Here is a 14,977-nt window from a genome sequence, read left to right as displayed (position 1 = left end):
ATTATAAAATCTAAAACGCAACTATCTGAGACACAGGCATAAGATGTAAAATATAAACACCGTAGGAAGGTACCAAAGGAACAACACGACAACGTGAAAAGCTCTTGAGATTGCAGAGTGTTTTCTATGCTGTACATGTAAATAAAATAACTAATTTCATCTTATCGATCTCTTCTCTTATCTTTAATTATCACTTTAAATCATTTTCGTAAGTGCACTTTAACTTATCAGGTTTGAAAATAAAATGAGCTCCAGTTTGCATACACAAAAGACCAGTCTCATATGTGGCGGATCTAGTAGTAGAATTCAAGGATATACGTACTCGCCTCCCCCTTTTTATTCAACTTGTTTTAATCACAAATGTTAGTAGCAATCTACAAGGCAGATTCAATTTCAAATCACCTTTAAAACTATTTTCTTTGATTTTTGAATATGCATGCAATATTTACAGCTAGACGTATAAATCATCAATTATCATTTTTAATCGATATATTTTAAAGAAACATGTGCTTCTCCACGTGGCAATGTTTACAAATACAAAGGTGGTTTCCAAATTGACGTCAATCGTGACGTCAATACCAAAAATAGAACAATGGCTGCCTTCATGTCGACAAAATCTGAAATGACACAGTGCAGTATAATTTGGGAAAAGAACATCTATCGTTAATCAAAATGAATTTTAGAAGATGTAAGTTATAAAAGCTATAATTTCTAAAATATTACAGGACAATTTCAAGAGCATGTGCATGTTTTATAATGGTAGGACGAGGGAAATGTCATTTGTCAGATTGAACAGATAAACCAGGTTTGGGAAGACCCTCACAATATTGGTCTTTTTCAACAGGGGAAAGAAGAGCTATTCAAAAAATCCTTAAAGGCAAAGTTTAAATTACAAAAATCCATGTCAGCTTGTATAAATCCAAGTATTGATACTGCAATTCATTTATATGATCACACAATAAAACCAATTTTATTATATTGTAGTGAAATTTGGGGTTCATTTAAAATTGACTCTGCTGCTTGCAAGAAAAAAAGTGATTATCTATTTGAATTAATCTACATAAATGATTATTTGGAAAAATCACATTTCAGATATTTAAAGTATATTCTTGGTGTAAATAAGAAAGCCTCAAATTTAGCAGTGTTATCAGAGGTTGCAAGATTTCCTCTTTATTTTTCTGTCATTATATCTATGGTAAAATATGTACACAGGCTTAACAAGTTGGACACAGGGTAACTTTATGATGCTTATGTTTGTAATAAAATTTTAGATGCAGAAAACATTAATTGTTAGTATTCATCTATGAAATATGTACTTCAATCACTTGATATACAAAATTTAGATACAAAGCTCAATAAATTAATTAACTCTCATGTGCCTAGGAAATTACATTATTAAAGGGTTTGAAATAAGATCCAGATGTAAACAAAATATATGAAGTAATTAAGTATTTTATTGTTATAAGATTTAATATAATAGTTTTATAAAACACATGTTGTGTTAGGCTCTGATCCTGTTCATAACGTTAAAGTATGTATTAGTTTTCTGTTTTGCTTTTTCCAATCATATTGTGTTGTAAAATGATGCCCTTTATGGGTTCTTGATTAGATTAATAAAATTCTTATCTTCTTATCTTATCTTATCTTATTGACAATTTAAAAAAAATGTACGATGAAAGGTGCGATATTATCAATGTATCATTGAACTGTCTTTAGGAGCCTGAGTGATCACACTAAAGAGAGAAAAGGTACTATATTATCAATGTATCATCTAGCTTTTGATCATAAACAAGCTTCTGTCCAAGTTTGGTACAAATAAAAATAGTATAAGAAAGTTATCAAAATTTTTAAAAATTTTACCACAGAGTGAATGTGTTGTTTCCTTGCAGAAAATCTAAGTCCATTTAAAATAAAATATGAAAAAAATTGATTTATTGTTTTACAAAATTTACTTCTGGATACTATCTAATGATCATAAACAAGCTTCTGTCCAAGTTTGGTACAAACCAAGGATTGTTTAAGAAAGTTATTTAAATTTTAAAAACTTTAACCACAGAGTGAATGTAATGTTTTCCCGCAGAAAAACTAAGTCCATTTATAAGTAAAATACGGAAAAAATGGAATTTTATTTTCACAAAATTTACTTCTGGATACTATCTTATTATCATAAACAAGCTTCTGTCCAAGTTTGGTAGAAATCCAGTATGGTTTAAGAAAGTTATTAAAATTTCAAAAACCTTTAACCACAGAGTGAATATTTGTGGACGCCGACGACACCGTCGACGATGGAATGTAGGATCGCTTAGTCGCACTTTTTCGACTAAATTCGAAGGCTCGACAAAAAAATGTTAAATAACTGGACTTTTCATGCCACTGCCATATACAATGCCAATGGGGTGTTAAGTGTTACCCGCGACCGTCCATTCATTCATCCTTCATTGTGTCTGTTCCATTTCGATTCCAGTTTTCCTAATCCAAATTTTAATAACTCATACACCATCATGACCATGATAAGAATCGATACTCACTGACAGATTTAGGGGCGGGTCCAGGTGAGGGCGTAATTGGCATACACCCCCCTTTTAAAATAAAAAAAAATATTGTAATCTGCTTATATTGTGTTGAATATGGAAATTTATCATATTCATTAATTAAACAAATACTCTTTAACTATAAAATATACATGCTCCAATTCAGGAACAGTTACATAGTGCATTTCACAATTAATGTATGTTTTTTAGATATTCCGAATTTTAACTCAAGTTTTCCTTATCCAAATTTTATAAGACTCATACTCATTCTTCAAACCATATCTCGTAGACCAAGTAAGAATTCAGGCTGAACTAAACTTTGAGAAGACTCGAGTTAAGAGCATATTTAACGTTAAGAAGATTTTCATAATGTTTTTGCAAAAATATATAACTATCATGACTATGTTTGTGTTTATCTGTTTGAAAAAAAAAGTGAGGTATGGTTAATGTCTATCTGAACAATAGAAATGTAAAAATAAAGAAATTTTGAGTAAATGTCTAAAATTTCAACACCTTTCATACATCTCTTAAAGTAGCACATGAAAGTATATTTTTTATAGCATATATTTGAATTGTTTAGGTGAAAAATAGCTTGTACATAGAGTGGGGTGCTCATTTTCTCCACATCTTTCCATGTTTTCTACAGTTTATGTTCAGGTCTAAATGTTTTTGAAGTATACGGATATTTCTATATGAAGATAATTTCAAATGCAAAATATACTTAAGCTTGAAAACCGGTTTGTTTTAAGAAAATCATCTGAAAAGTAAGATTAAAGGGTGTTTGAAATTTCCGGATGTTTTGTCAATGGGGGACACATATTCGCCGTTTTTACACATATATTTAAAACCAAATAACCGCAGCTTTTAACAACTTTTATCAAATCAATTGCATTATAGATGAATAGCAGACATTTCAAAGGTATAAAGAATTCAAAATTAGGGCATTCAGTCAAATATTTACTTAGAAATACTTCTTTGAAATCATGTTTTTTATTCAGGAAATTGTCCGAAAATCGTTGTTCGTTTTTCTGTCATTTTCGGTAGGAGCCGCAATTTTGTCTCAGTTTAAAAAAATATTATATTTGTTATAAAAATATAATTTACGGGTACATTTCTTCCATTTCAGCCATCCTTTGAAGTTTTTACACCTCAAAATCCTTAAACGGCGAAATTGTGTCCCCGGCGAAAATGAGCACCCCACTCTACATCATTACCTCCCCTGTAACTGTATCATATTATGCCCTTAACCCAATTTTGTACACAATTCAAGAAGTGTGAAGTCTTAATGAAAAAAGATGTAAGACAAATTTCCTAACTATTACTACTGGTCATATCATATGAAACCTGGTTGCTTTTTCAGAAAATTTATCATGTTTACAATACATTTTAAAATTTTCAAAATTTGATTTCAAGGGCCTTAAAACAAGGGGTGAAAAATAAGACTAAAGTCCTCTATCTTAATTCTAATGTATTCATTATCATAAATGTGTGTTTTTCTAATTGAAACTTAAAAATTTCTTAATTGAGTCTTTTTCTATTATTATTTTAACTGAAGACATTTTTTGCTGATACTACTACACAAAGAATGTAAGACAGAAAGTCGCAGGACAAAAGAAACAGACTAAAAGACAGAGATTAAAAGTCACAATTCAGTTTTGAATTGATTAGTTTACATGTAAATATATAGGTTAACCAAACCAAAAAAATATCTTCTTCTTTCCTCTGAGTATCACAACTCTTTACCAACAAGGAGTCCTTTTGTAGACTAGTAAAATAGTGGAAATAACAGGCTATTATTTGAACTTGGAATTATTTTTAATTATGGAATTTGCATAATTTCTTATGGTGGAAATTTTTTACTAAATTCCATGTTTATTCTGTACTCAAATGTTCTTTGCTGCGCACAACACTTTCTATTACAAAGAAGATAGTACATTTTCAATAGAATGTACTGTGCCGCGCACAACACTATCTATACAAAATACATTGTATGGAAAGTGTTATGATCCTCTCAAAACATTATAATACATTTTTTTACCAAATAATCATGGAATTTATTAAAAATTTCCAGCACAAGAAATTATGCAAATTCCATAATTAAAAATAATTCCAAGTTCAAATAATAGCCTGTTAAATGTAAATAAGAAGATGCGGTATGGTTGCTTAGGTAAAATGTGGTATGGTTGCTTATGTGAGACAACTCTCCACCAGAGACCAAATGATATAGAAGTGGTACTTTTTTACCAATCCTGTTTCTGGTTTTTATACACCCATTTACGGGACGTGTTATGGTACATGTATACCCTTGTCCGCCCGTCGTCAACATGTTGGACATTAACTCTAAAACTCTTTAACCAATGTGCATATATACACATGTCTCTGGTTTTATTCATAAAAAAGGGGATTTTCCAGTTTTCAGACAATAACTCAAAAAAGCTTTCAACAGTTCTCATGAAACTTTGGTGAATATTTTATATCTATTGATGCAAGCTCCCTTTAGAAATTTTAGAAATTTTACATTTTACATTTTCGAGTTAGAAGGTTTTATTAAAAAAAGGGGGATTTTCCAGTTTTCAGACAATAACTCAAAAATTCTTTCAGCAGTCCTCCTGAAACTTTGGGGAATTATTATATATCTATTGGTATGAGCTCCCTTTTAGATAATTATTCATCTGGCCAAAATGTCAACATTGATATTGAGCATGTTGAACTAAAAATTACTATGCATGTATGCAGTCTAAACAAAACTTGTGTCATGAATATTGCAGATCCTTGATAAAATGAAATCACTATTCTTTATTGAATTATTAGATTTCACTTGTCAATATGCATGGTTATGTGATGTATTCATTTGTTATATTATTTAGAGATCTTTAATTTTCAAATGATTGCATGCTCACCTGCATTGGTAATATACTAATTACATATATAATTCATCGACATGTTATACACATCTATCTGACCAAGTCATTATCACTCATTTATGGAGTGTGATTTTCTAATACATTCCTAATCTCACTAGTTTATTGTATGTAAAACTCAATAGAATTATAAAGGTAAAAGTTGTATAAGCGTAAAGGATTATCAAATCTACAATCATATCACAATGTCCTATTCTAATGGTCGCAAAATAATCAATAATGATTTAATTAGTTTTTCTGCAACTATGTATGTGTGAAAGAAAGCAAAATATTGTACACAGGTTATTTGAATACCTGATTTTAATTATTGGGGTTTAATAACAACAGCTTAAAATGTATGTGTATAATCTTGAATAAGAAAATGGAAAAAAAAAAGGAATTATATTATCCAAGTCAGAAATAGGAAATAACTACTAATAAGGCATGATTGTTTTTTTTTTACATATACTTCTAGTGTGATTTGATTTTTTTTGTCATTCAAGAAAATTACCATGTTTGCCATATATGTGAGAGAAAAAAATTCAAGAAATCAATGAAAAGATATTTTAATCATGATTGCATATATGTTACTGGTTACAAATCAACTGTATCTATACATGCTATACCAGTAGTTATTTTACAAAATCACTGAAATAATGGAGATCTTTTTTTACAGATTTTCTGTTTTAATGCAGGAAATTAAGAATAAGACTTATTACATAAAAATGATAGAATAGATCTTATTTTATTCAAAATATGATTCATTGATTTTACAAAATCATTGAAATTCACAAAATTCATTAATTTTACAAAATCGAAGTCAATGAAAGTCCATAAAATTTACAAATATTGCTGGTTATTTCACAAAATCTCAGGTATTTACAAATTTACTACAAGTGTAACTAACCCCTACATCCCCTTTCATTTATTAAAGTACATATATAGTTGTACGTGTTCTTGCAGAAGGTGTATAAATTAAATGACGTACCACTTTTAATCCATACCTATTTAATAGTAAAATGAAATTCATTTCACTTTGACTTTGACTTGAGGATTAAAAAATAAGCTTGACTAATCTGTTTTAGCTGATTACTCTTGTATAATAATTGCAATAGGTCTTGGTAGATTACATGCATTTCATTTTGTATATTGACATTATAATGTCTACTTCAGATATGGACAGAAGAATTGGTTCTCCAGCCATAGATAAATATGTGCTTCAAGATCCGGACTATAGCAGTGAAATGCTGAACAAACTCAATTCCCTCCGGACAGAGAAAGTCTTCACAGATGCCACAGTATGTTGCGGACAAGAAGAATTCTTCTGTCATCGTAATGTCCTTGCAGCAAGCAGCCCATACTTTCGAGCCATGTTCACCAGTGAATTAAGAGAAGGAAAAGAAACTCTGGTATCATTTAATGATATTTCAGCATGGACTATGAAGAGAATAATTGACTACATTTACACTGGTAAACTAGAAATTAATACTGATAACGTACAAGAATTACTCGTGGCAGGAAGTATGCTACAGTATGAAGCAATAGTAGATTCTTGCTGCAAGTTTCTTAAATGCCAGTTAGATCCATATAACTGTTTAGGAATAGAAAAATTTGCTCAGATGCATTCTTGTCACCGACTTGAGGAAGAAGCTTATAAACATGCCTTAGAAAACTTTAGTGTGGTGACTGAACAAGTGGAATTCTTAGAACTGACAGTAGATAGTTTAATAAGATATGTGTCTAGTGACTGGATTGATGTTAGGACAGAGGAAATAGTCTATGATGCTGTCATTAAATGGATTGAGTTTGACGTAGACGAACGAAAGAAATATATAACCCAATTATTAGAAAATATAAGATTGCCTGTTATAGATAAACATAGATTATCTATAATAAAAAAAGAACCATTAATTGTAAAGTGTGAGGATTGTGTACAAATGGTGCAAGAGGCCATAACACACAATGAATCGGTACATGACCAACATGGCCGACGAAGGAGAAGCATGCAGAATAGTCATGTTCAACCTAGACCATCTACTGTAGCTAAAGAGAAAATGGTTGTGATAGGTGGAATAAACAATTATGTAAATAGAACTGTAGAAATGTATGATCCGTTAAAAGACAAATGGTTTGACTTGCCTGACTTTCCTGATAATATATCATGGTTTAGTGTTTGTGCTTTATCTCATTCAATCATAGTTACTGGGGGGATCTTAGAGGGCAATATTGTCTCAAAAGTCTGGAAATTTGAAGGCAGGACTAGAGCATGGATTGCAATGCCACCTATGCTAAAACCTCGTGCTCGGCATGCATCTGGAGCTTTAGGTGAACTTATTTATGTGTTTGGAGGGGTCACTTATGGAACTACTTATAGTGTGATTGATTCTGAGTTAATAGAATGTTATGACCCTACCACTCAGTCATGGACACATGTTGGACAGTCTGTGTTTCCTAGGAAACAATCTCAGGTTGTGACCTTTAGCAATATGCTTGTTGAAGTTGGTGGATTACAAGGGGAGGCAAAAGTCAATACCATGGACAATTTTATGTGTATTGGAAGTGGGAAGGACATAAGATCTGCTGAACAGTTTATTTTACCAGAAGCTATTCAGTATTCCAAAATAGTTGTTATAAATAATATATTTTACATTATATGGGAAGACACTAAGAAAATTATTGCCTTGAATCCTAGAAGAAGAACATTTGAAAGACTTGCCGATATGAATTATGCACATAAACATTGTGGGGCCACAGTTCTAGGGGATAAAATTTATGTTGTAGGGGGACTAATAGACAACAGTCACAACACACGACCAAGTTGTATTGTAGAGAGTTATGATCCAGTCACAAATAAATGGACCATAGAGAAATCTCTGAGAGAACCAAGAGCTCATCATGGGTGTGCAACAATAACATTATGATGTGTAAATTAATTAATTAGCACAGTAAATTCTTGAAATTTATTCATTCTTTCAGATTCACTACAACCAATTTCACATTGTTCAAGCAAGATAAAAAAAAAACCCAGCATCTTCATACCTAGCATGCCAAGTACATGTATGAAAAGAAAAAAATTATATTTCACTTGAAATAACTATTAAATCTGTATTCCATCATGAAGCAACTTTGTCAAAGTTACTAAAAATTTCTCCAAGTAGTCTAAGAAATAGTTTGTATAAGCTTTTGATGTTAAAAATGTTATGAATATTATTTAAAACCTGCAGAAACTTAGCCACCAGATTTGTTTTGTGCCATTAACAGTGTTCAATTGTATTCTGTGTGTACTTATATGATTGACAATCAGATTCAGCCAGACTAAAATCTTGACCCATGTTTTAAGGGTTTCTATTAGGAAAAAAAGATTGGTTCATGTTGGTACATGTAGTATATTTTTTTGCCTTGCTCATTTTTTTTTACCGTGAATATACATATGGCATGTATGGGGGACCATTTATTTTGTCACAATTTACTACCAATAGCACTGATGGATCCATAGTCAGAGGAAGTAAGGTCAGTCTGATTAATACCAGCCCCCACTATTCATAAACGCAAGTGGATCAACATGATCAAGTAATCAAACTGATATGTGGTGTAACTGTATTTAAGGTTTAAAAATGGCTGCATTTTTTTTCAGTCTTCAAGCATATATAGCTTGGCCAAATTTATTCAATGTCTTAGAATTATAGATTATTGCTGGTTATCTCAACGAGATTGATTTTCTCGCTTGAGCAGGTCACGGCGAAAGCGAGAAAAAGCAATCGTGTTGAGATGACCAATGATAATCTGTTTATCGCTATTTTACCTATATGATGACGTTGTCAATTTCATTAGCAACTCCATGTGGCTCCTTAGTTTCTAGCGATAATTTTCCATCTCAAGCGAGTAGCATGATATGAAAAATTATCGCAAAAAAAGATCAAAGGAAAAATACACAAAATAGTGATAATAATGAATATTTCTTTAATGTTCCTGATGCCTGATGAAAGAAAATTATAAGTAAGATACTTTTACATTTTGTGAGTATGTTCACTGTGTAATACATTTGTACTCTGTAAATTGTAGGTTCAAAAAGTATCCTTTACAGAATGAACAAATTTGTAAGATAACTCAAATAGTATTGAGAGACAAAAATGAGAGATTCAGGAAAATTGGGGGACACTAATGAGGGGTGGATCCAGCCATTTTAAAAAGGGGGGTTCCCAACCTAGGACAAAGGGGGGTTCCAACTATATGGACCAATTAAAATGCATGGATTGTCAAAAAAAAAGGGGGGTTCCAACCCCCCCGGAACCCACCTGAATCCACCACTGCTATTTAGGTAGTAAGGGAGTACAAGTATATACAAGAAATTATTATAAATGACAGAACTACCAAAAAATAACAAAAACCTGTGACATGGACATGTTCTTATTTGACATACATTATATATACTTGATCATGTTTTATGTTTCTATCTTTGGCATTTTTCACACTCCCACATATGTTTACCATGTTTATATCTTTGACATTCATGACATTACACACACTCCAACATGTGACTTGATCTTTGTGTCATCTACTAATTGAAAACAAGCAGTTTGTAAAATTAATTATCAACATATTGATCATGTACATAAGGTCATGTACAATAAATATTCTGAAATTTTCTTGCAATTCATTTTAATCATTTTAGTTACGCAATTGTAACAAATGTAAATGCAAGGTTTTATGATGTGAAATATATTGAAACTGAAGCCTTGTTCAATTCAGAATCTCAAAATTGATGACATTAGTAAAATGTATAGAAAACTGCAGCTATTGTTATACATTGTACTTGCATTTGATGCATAATACTTAAAATACTGGCTTTTTTGTTAGTTTTATGTTGTTAGATTGTCTTCTAACATTTGGTTAATTTTGTTTTAACAATTTTTAATGCCTGCTTATTATATAGAATCTGAGAATGGACCTAGCTAGTCAGTCTATTAAATCAGTATTAATATTATGATTTTATTGAATTTATTAGTTTTAGTTTTGAACAAACAGGTTTAATTTATTTGTTATCACATATTATAATTATTTTTTTACAAAATGTATGATTTGACAGCAATGTTGTGTGACAGATAAGATATATGTCTTAATTAGCGCAGATTGATAATTTTGGAATAAAAGTGTCCTGCTTTTACATGTTTTAGTCAGTGGACACTTTCATGACTTTATGTGAAAATTGAAGTATGAACTTTATCATTTGGCCAATGTAAAAAAAAGATATTCTTAAAACTTTTGTCCACCAGATTGAAAGCCCTTAATTGTTTTATTATATGCAACATTTTTTCTGGCCCATAACAAAACTCACAGAATGTAAGACATAGGGATCCCAAGCTTGCAGCAGCTTGATTTTAACTTTTTACATAAAGCTAGATATCTCAGAAGCTTGAGTCTTGATACTTCATACCTTGCATACAGTTTTTATGCTACAAAGTTTCTGTCAAGCATATGTCTATTGTCATTTCCCTAAGTTACCTAACTCACTTACATAATAATGTTTATGTGATACTTGTAGGTAAATTTTTATTTGAATGACTTTCAATATGAATTCAATTATCATTAGTACGACAAGACATGTTTGTGTGTGCACTCTTATTCAATTAAATGTGCTAGAACTGTTGTTTTCACATTAAGACTATAAAAATGTAACTGTAAATTCTGAAAAACCTATTTTAAAGGGACCATTTGCCACCTATTTAGATGAAGGAGGGCCATTCTGAAGTTCATGTTATGTATATCATATAGATGCATGCTCTGTTTAAACATTTAGTTAATTCTGTAGATTTTTCCGCCAATATATAAAGCCTCGGTCACACCTCACCAGATAGCACGAACGGACGCCTAACGGATGAAAATAAAAGTTGTCCGTTGACAAAATTGTTATCCCTTGGGAGTCCCTTGATGTACTGACCGAATAAACGGACATGTAACGGATGCATAACAGACACACAACCAGATATGCAATGTACGAGAAATGGACACGTACCGGACAGAACGGATGTCGAACGTACATCCAACAGACGAGTACCGCATAAAACGGACACTTAATGGAAGCGTACCGGATAAAACGAATGAACAAGATATACGGAAAAATCAAAGGCGACAATAATAATACATGTAAATCGCATATATATTCAAAATGTTTCTGTTTAACTGGTTTTGGTTTATTCTTCAAAATTCCGACAAAGGGCAGTGTCTGGCCTGAATAAGAACTGCTTGATTGTGAAGACGTGCCTATACTGTAAGATCCGTTATGAAGATTAAGAATTCATGAACCTTAAGAAATCTGACATACCAATAATTGGCATTTCTGACGCAAAATTTTCAATTGACATTTATCCGTTTCAGATCCGTTCATCATCCGTTTTATCTATTATATGTCCGGTAGAAGTCCGTTTTTCATCCTTTCAACATCCGTTTTATCCGTTAAACGTTCGGTAGAAGTCTGTTGGTGAATTTTTCTTCCAGACCTCCAACAGATGTATAACGGACACATAACGGATACAAATTGGAAACGAAACGGACGAGTACCGTACAAAATGGACGCCTAAATTTTCCAACGGACGCTGACGGATAAAACGTACACTTAACGGACATGCAATTAATATGGACGGACGTCTAATGGATAAGAACAGACATCCAATGGACATGAACGGATAGAAAAAAAGTTATCCGTTAGGCTTCCATTCGAGCTATCTGGTAAGGTGTGACCAAGGCTTATCATTCTGAAGTCATTGGGCATAACCTATATCTACAATGAACTTCCTGCACAGGCATGTTGTAAAGCAAAATTTCAGATAAAAAACCTCATCATTTTGAAAAAAAACACCTTAAAGTAGTCTGGTGTACAGTAGTCTCATTGGCAATCATACCACATCTTCTTATTTCACAGTTATTGTGAGATTAGAAATGCAAGACAATACTATAGATGAGAAAAATAGGCTATCTTTATCCAATCTAATTAAAATTGCTCCTGTTTCTGGCAACATATCTGAAGATGGCATTTTAACATTTGCGGATCCAAGGGGGGACCCTTATTTAAAAAATTGTATGAGATTTCTATGTGATTGCAAATTAAAATAAATGAAACATGTGAAATTGTTATTTATGAATTGATGAATGTGTGCTTTATAAATTTGTGGCATTATGATAAAGGTAAATTTTTAGTAATGTTATGTGTAACTGTATATTGTATTGAGATTGGGGCATTTGTATTTTTATGACCGTATGTTGCTATGTGTTACTTGATAGGAACTATTGATTTAAGCCAAAATAAAAGTCATCATCTCTTGCCATAGTATTTCTTAAAAATTAAGCGCAGGGACTAGTATTAAAGGAGAAAACAATTAAAAAGTTATAAAAAATATCATAAAATGTCATAAAATACAATATCATATCAAATGTTGCATGCTTAAGGCCGAATAAAAAACTAATGTTTTTCGTCAAACCCTAGCTACACTGGAAATATTCTTTTAGGGCTTAAATGCAAGAAATTGTTTGATAATGAATTATGCTGAAATGGTTATTTTGACTAGAATATTATTCTTTAGAAAAAAAGATTCTCAATATTAAAAGTATAAAATATGTTTAAAGTTCTGTAGAAATATACATGTACATTTTTTTCTTTGTTCATTTTAGTGCAGTAACTGTTGTCTTTCAGTTGCTTACAAAGGTTTAATGAGCCTAGTCAACAGAGCTTATGTTTGTAATGTGTCATGTTAACCCAAAATTAAGATATTTACTATTTTATTTCTATTCTATTGCCTAAACACTTGATTTTTCTCTGTAAGAATTGTTGATTGATTGATTGTTCAGGGGTGGATCCAGTCATTTTAAAAAGGGGGGGTTCCCAACCCAGGACAAAGTAGGTGTTCCAACTATATGTCCCCATTCAAATGCATTGATCATCCCCAAAAAAGGGGTTCCAACCTCTGGAACACCCCTCATCCCTGGATCTGCCAATATTGTTGTTACCTTTATGCCAGACAACATTAGGGAAACAACAATCCATCAATCAACAATTTTGACAAAGCGAAATTGGTGTTATAAAATTCATATCAAATGTTTTTACAAAATTAAATATTTGTGTTGTCATTTAATAGAACAGTATGAAGTTCATTGCGGACTCAGCCTTCACTGTTCCCTTTATGCTGCATATTTCTTAGAAGAGCTAAAAAGAAAAAAGGTTTTGGTGATTTTATTAGACGCAAACATTTAAATTTTGTTTACTTTGTGTTTGTACAGAAATAAATCTTCCTATGGTCTTTTTTTGCTTGAAAATATCAACAGGAAGCACAACTCATTTACAGTTGCAATGGTTTCAACAAAACAATAAATGTTTAGAGATTAAATCTTCCAGCAGCATATTAAAAAAAAAGAGAATGCAATTTATCTTTGTTGTTTTTTAGTATGTACAACTTTTAATTTTTCAATGTTTGTTTTTATTATTGACTAAAACGGTTAGAGTCTTGACTTGTTTATTTTGAATAAATATTTTATTTACATTATGTTGTTAATTCATTCTGTATTATAACTTCTTTTTCATTGCCATCACAATATATGTGAGGAATCTTCACTGTATCACATGACAATGTTAAACTTTTAATTAAAATAGAAAAACAAAGGATATAGGATATCCATTTATTACACCAGTACATGCACAGCAAAGAAACAGTGCTTTTATTGCTGCTCTTCATATCAAAATCACAGAATTTCCTGATCTTCTTTTTTAGGTATTTAGAAATTAATCTCGAGAAACTTCTTAGGCTATTTTTTCATGATAGTTTAGTCAAAAGTCTCCCAAAACCAATTTTGTGTATATGTATGCAACTTTTGATTCATATACTGTGGTTGATGAAGATGTAGCAAACTTTAAAAGATGCTGTTTTTCTGTGTAATTTATTTAAGCCTTGTTTAACAATGAACAGTTGTCATGGTTATGTAAATAAAGGGCTGCGCTTTAGCGGTTAACTTGTCTTTCATGCTTTAAATGAATTTATATGATCAACTAGAAATATATATACAAATCAAAAGGGATGTTACATTAATATATTCACCAAAGTTTCATAAAATCCCCCTTTTTTAAGTATAAAAATTCATTACTTAAGAAAACGTAAAATCTAAAATTTATAAAAATGGAAAGGGAGCTTATGTCAATAGATATAAACAAATTATCAGAGTTGCATAAAATTTTGTGAAAGTTTTAGTTATTGTCCCAAAATTGGAAAATCCCCCCTTTTTTAAGCATAAAAATTCATAACACGGAAATAAAAAATCTGAAATTTATAAAAATTGAAAGGGATCTTACATCAATAGATATAAACAATTCACCAAAGTTTCATGGACATTGGTGAAAGCATTTTTGAGTTATTGTCCGAAGTGTTGAAAATCCCCCTTTTTTTTATGAATAAAGCCCCATAAATCCAAAACTTAAAATCTGAAATTTATATTAATTGAAAGGGAGCTTAAACAATTCACCAAAGTTTCATGGACATTGGTGAAAGCCTTTTTGAGTTATTG

At 31.3% G+C, this 14,977-nt stretch overlaps 1 protein-coding gene across 2 annotated transcripts; it reads left to right on the top strand.

Moving 5' to 3' along the window:
• Nucleotides 1–500: 500 nt before the first annotated feature.
• On the top strand, nt 501–13,962 carry LOC139529617 (kelch-like protein 21). 2 transcript variants are annotated; one of them, XM_071325503.1, is made up of 3 exons: nt 501–688; nt 4,087–4,206; nt 6,605–13,962. In XM_071325503.1, the coding sequence occupies exon 3, from the start codon at nt 6,607–6,609 to the stop codon at nt 8,350–8,352; it is 1,746 nt and encodes a 581-aa protein (XP_071181604.1). In that variant the 5' UTR covers nt 501–688; nt 4,087–4,206; nt 6,605–6,606; the 3' UTR covers nt 8,353–13,962. The 2 variants fall into 2 exon arrangements, with proteins under 2 accessions (XP_071181604.1, XP_071181603.1); XM_071325502.1 differs by lacking the exon at nt 4,087–4,206 and having other exon boundaries at nt 572–688.
• Nucleotides 13,963–14,977: the final 1,015 nt, after the last annotated feature.

The sequence above is a fragment of the Mytilus edulis genome, chromosome 1, assembly GCF_963676685.1.
Source record: "Mytilus edulis chromosome 1, xbMytEdul2.2, whole genome shotgun sequence".
Taxonomy (NCBI): domain Eukaryota; kingdom Metazoa; phylum Mollusca; class Bivalvia; order Mytilida; family Mytilidae; genus Mytilus; species Mytilus edulis.
The sequence above is the reverse complement of the archived record's forward strand: the minus strand, read 5'-3'. Positions and strand labels throughout refer to the sequence as shown.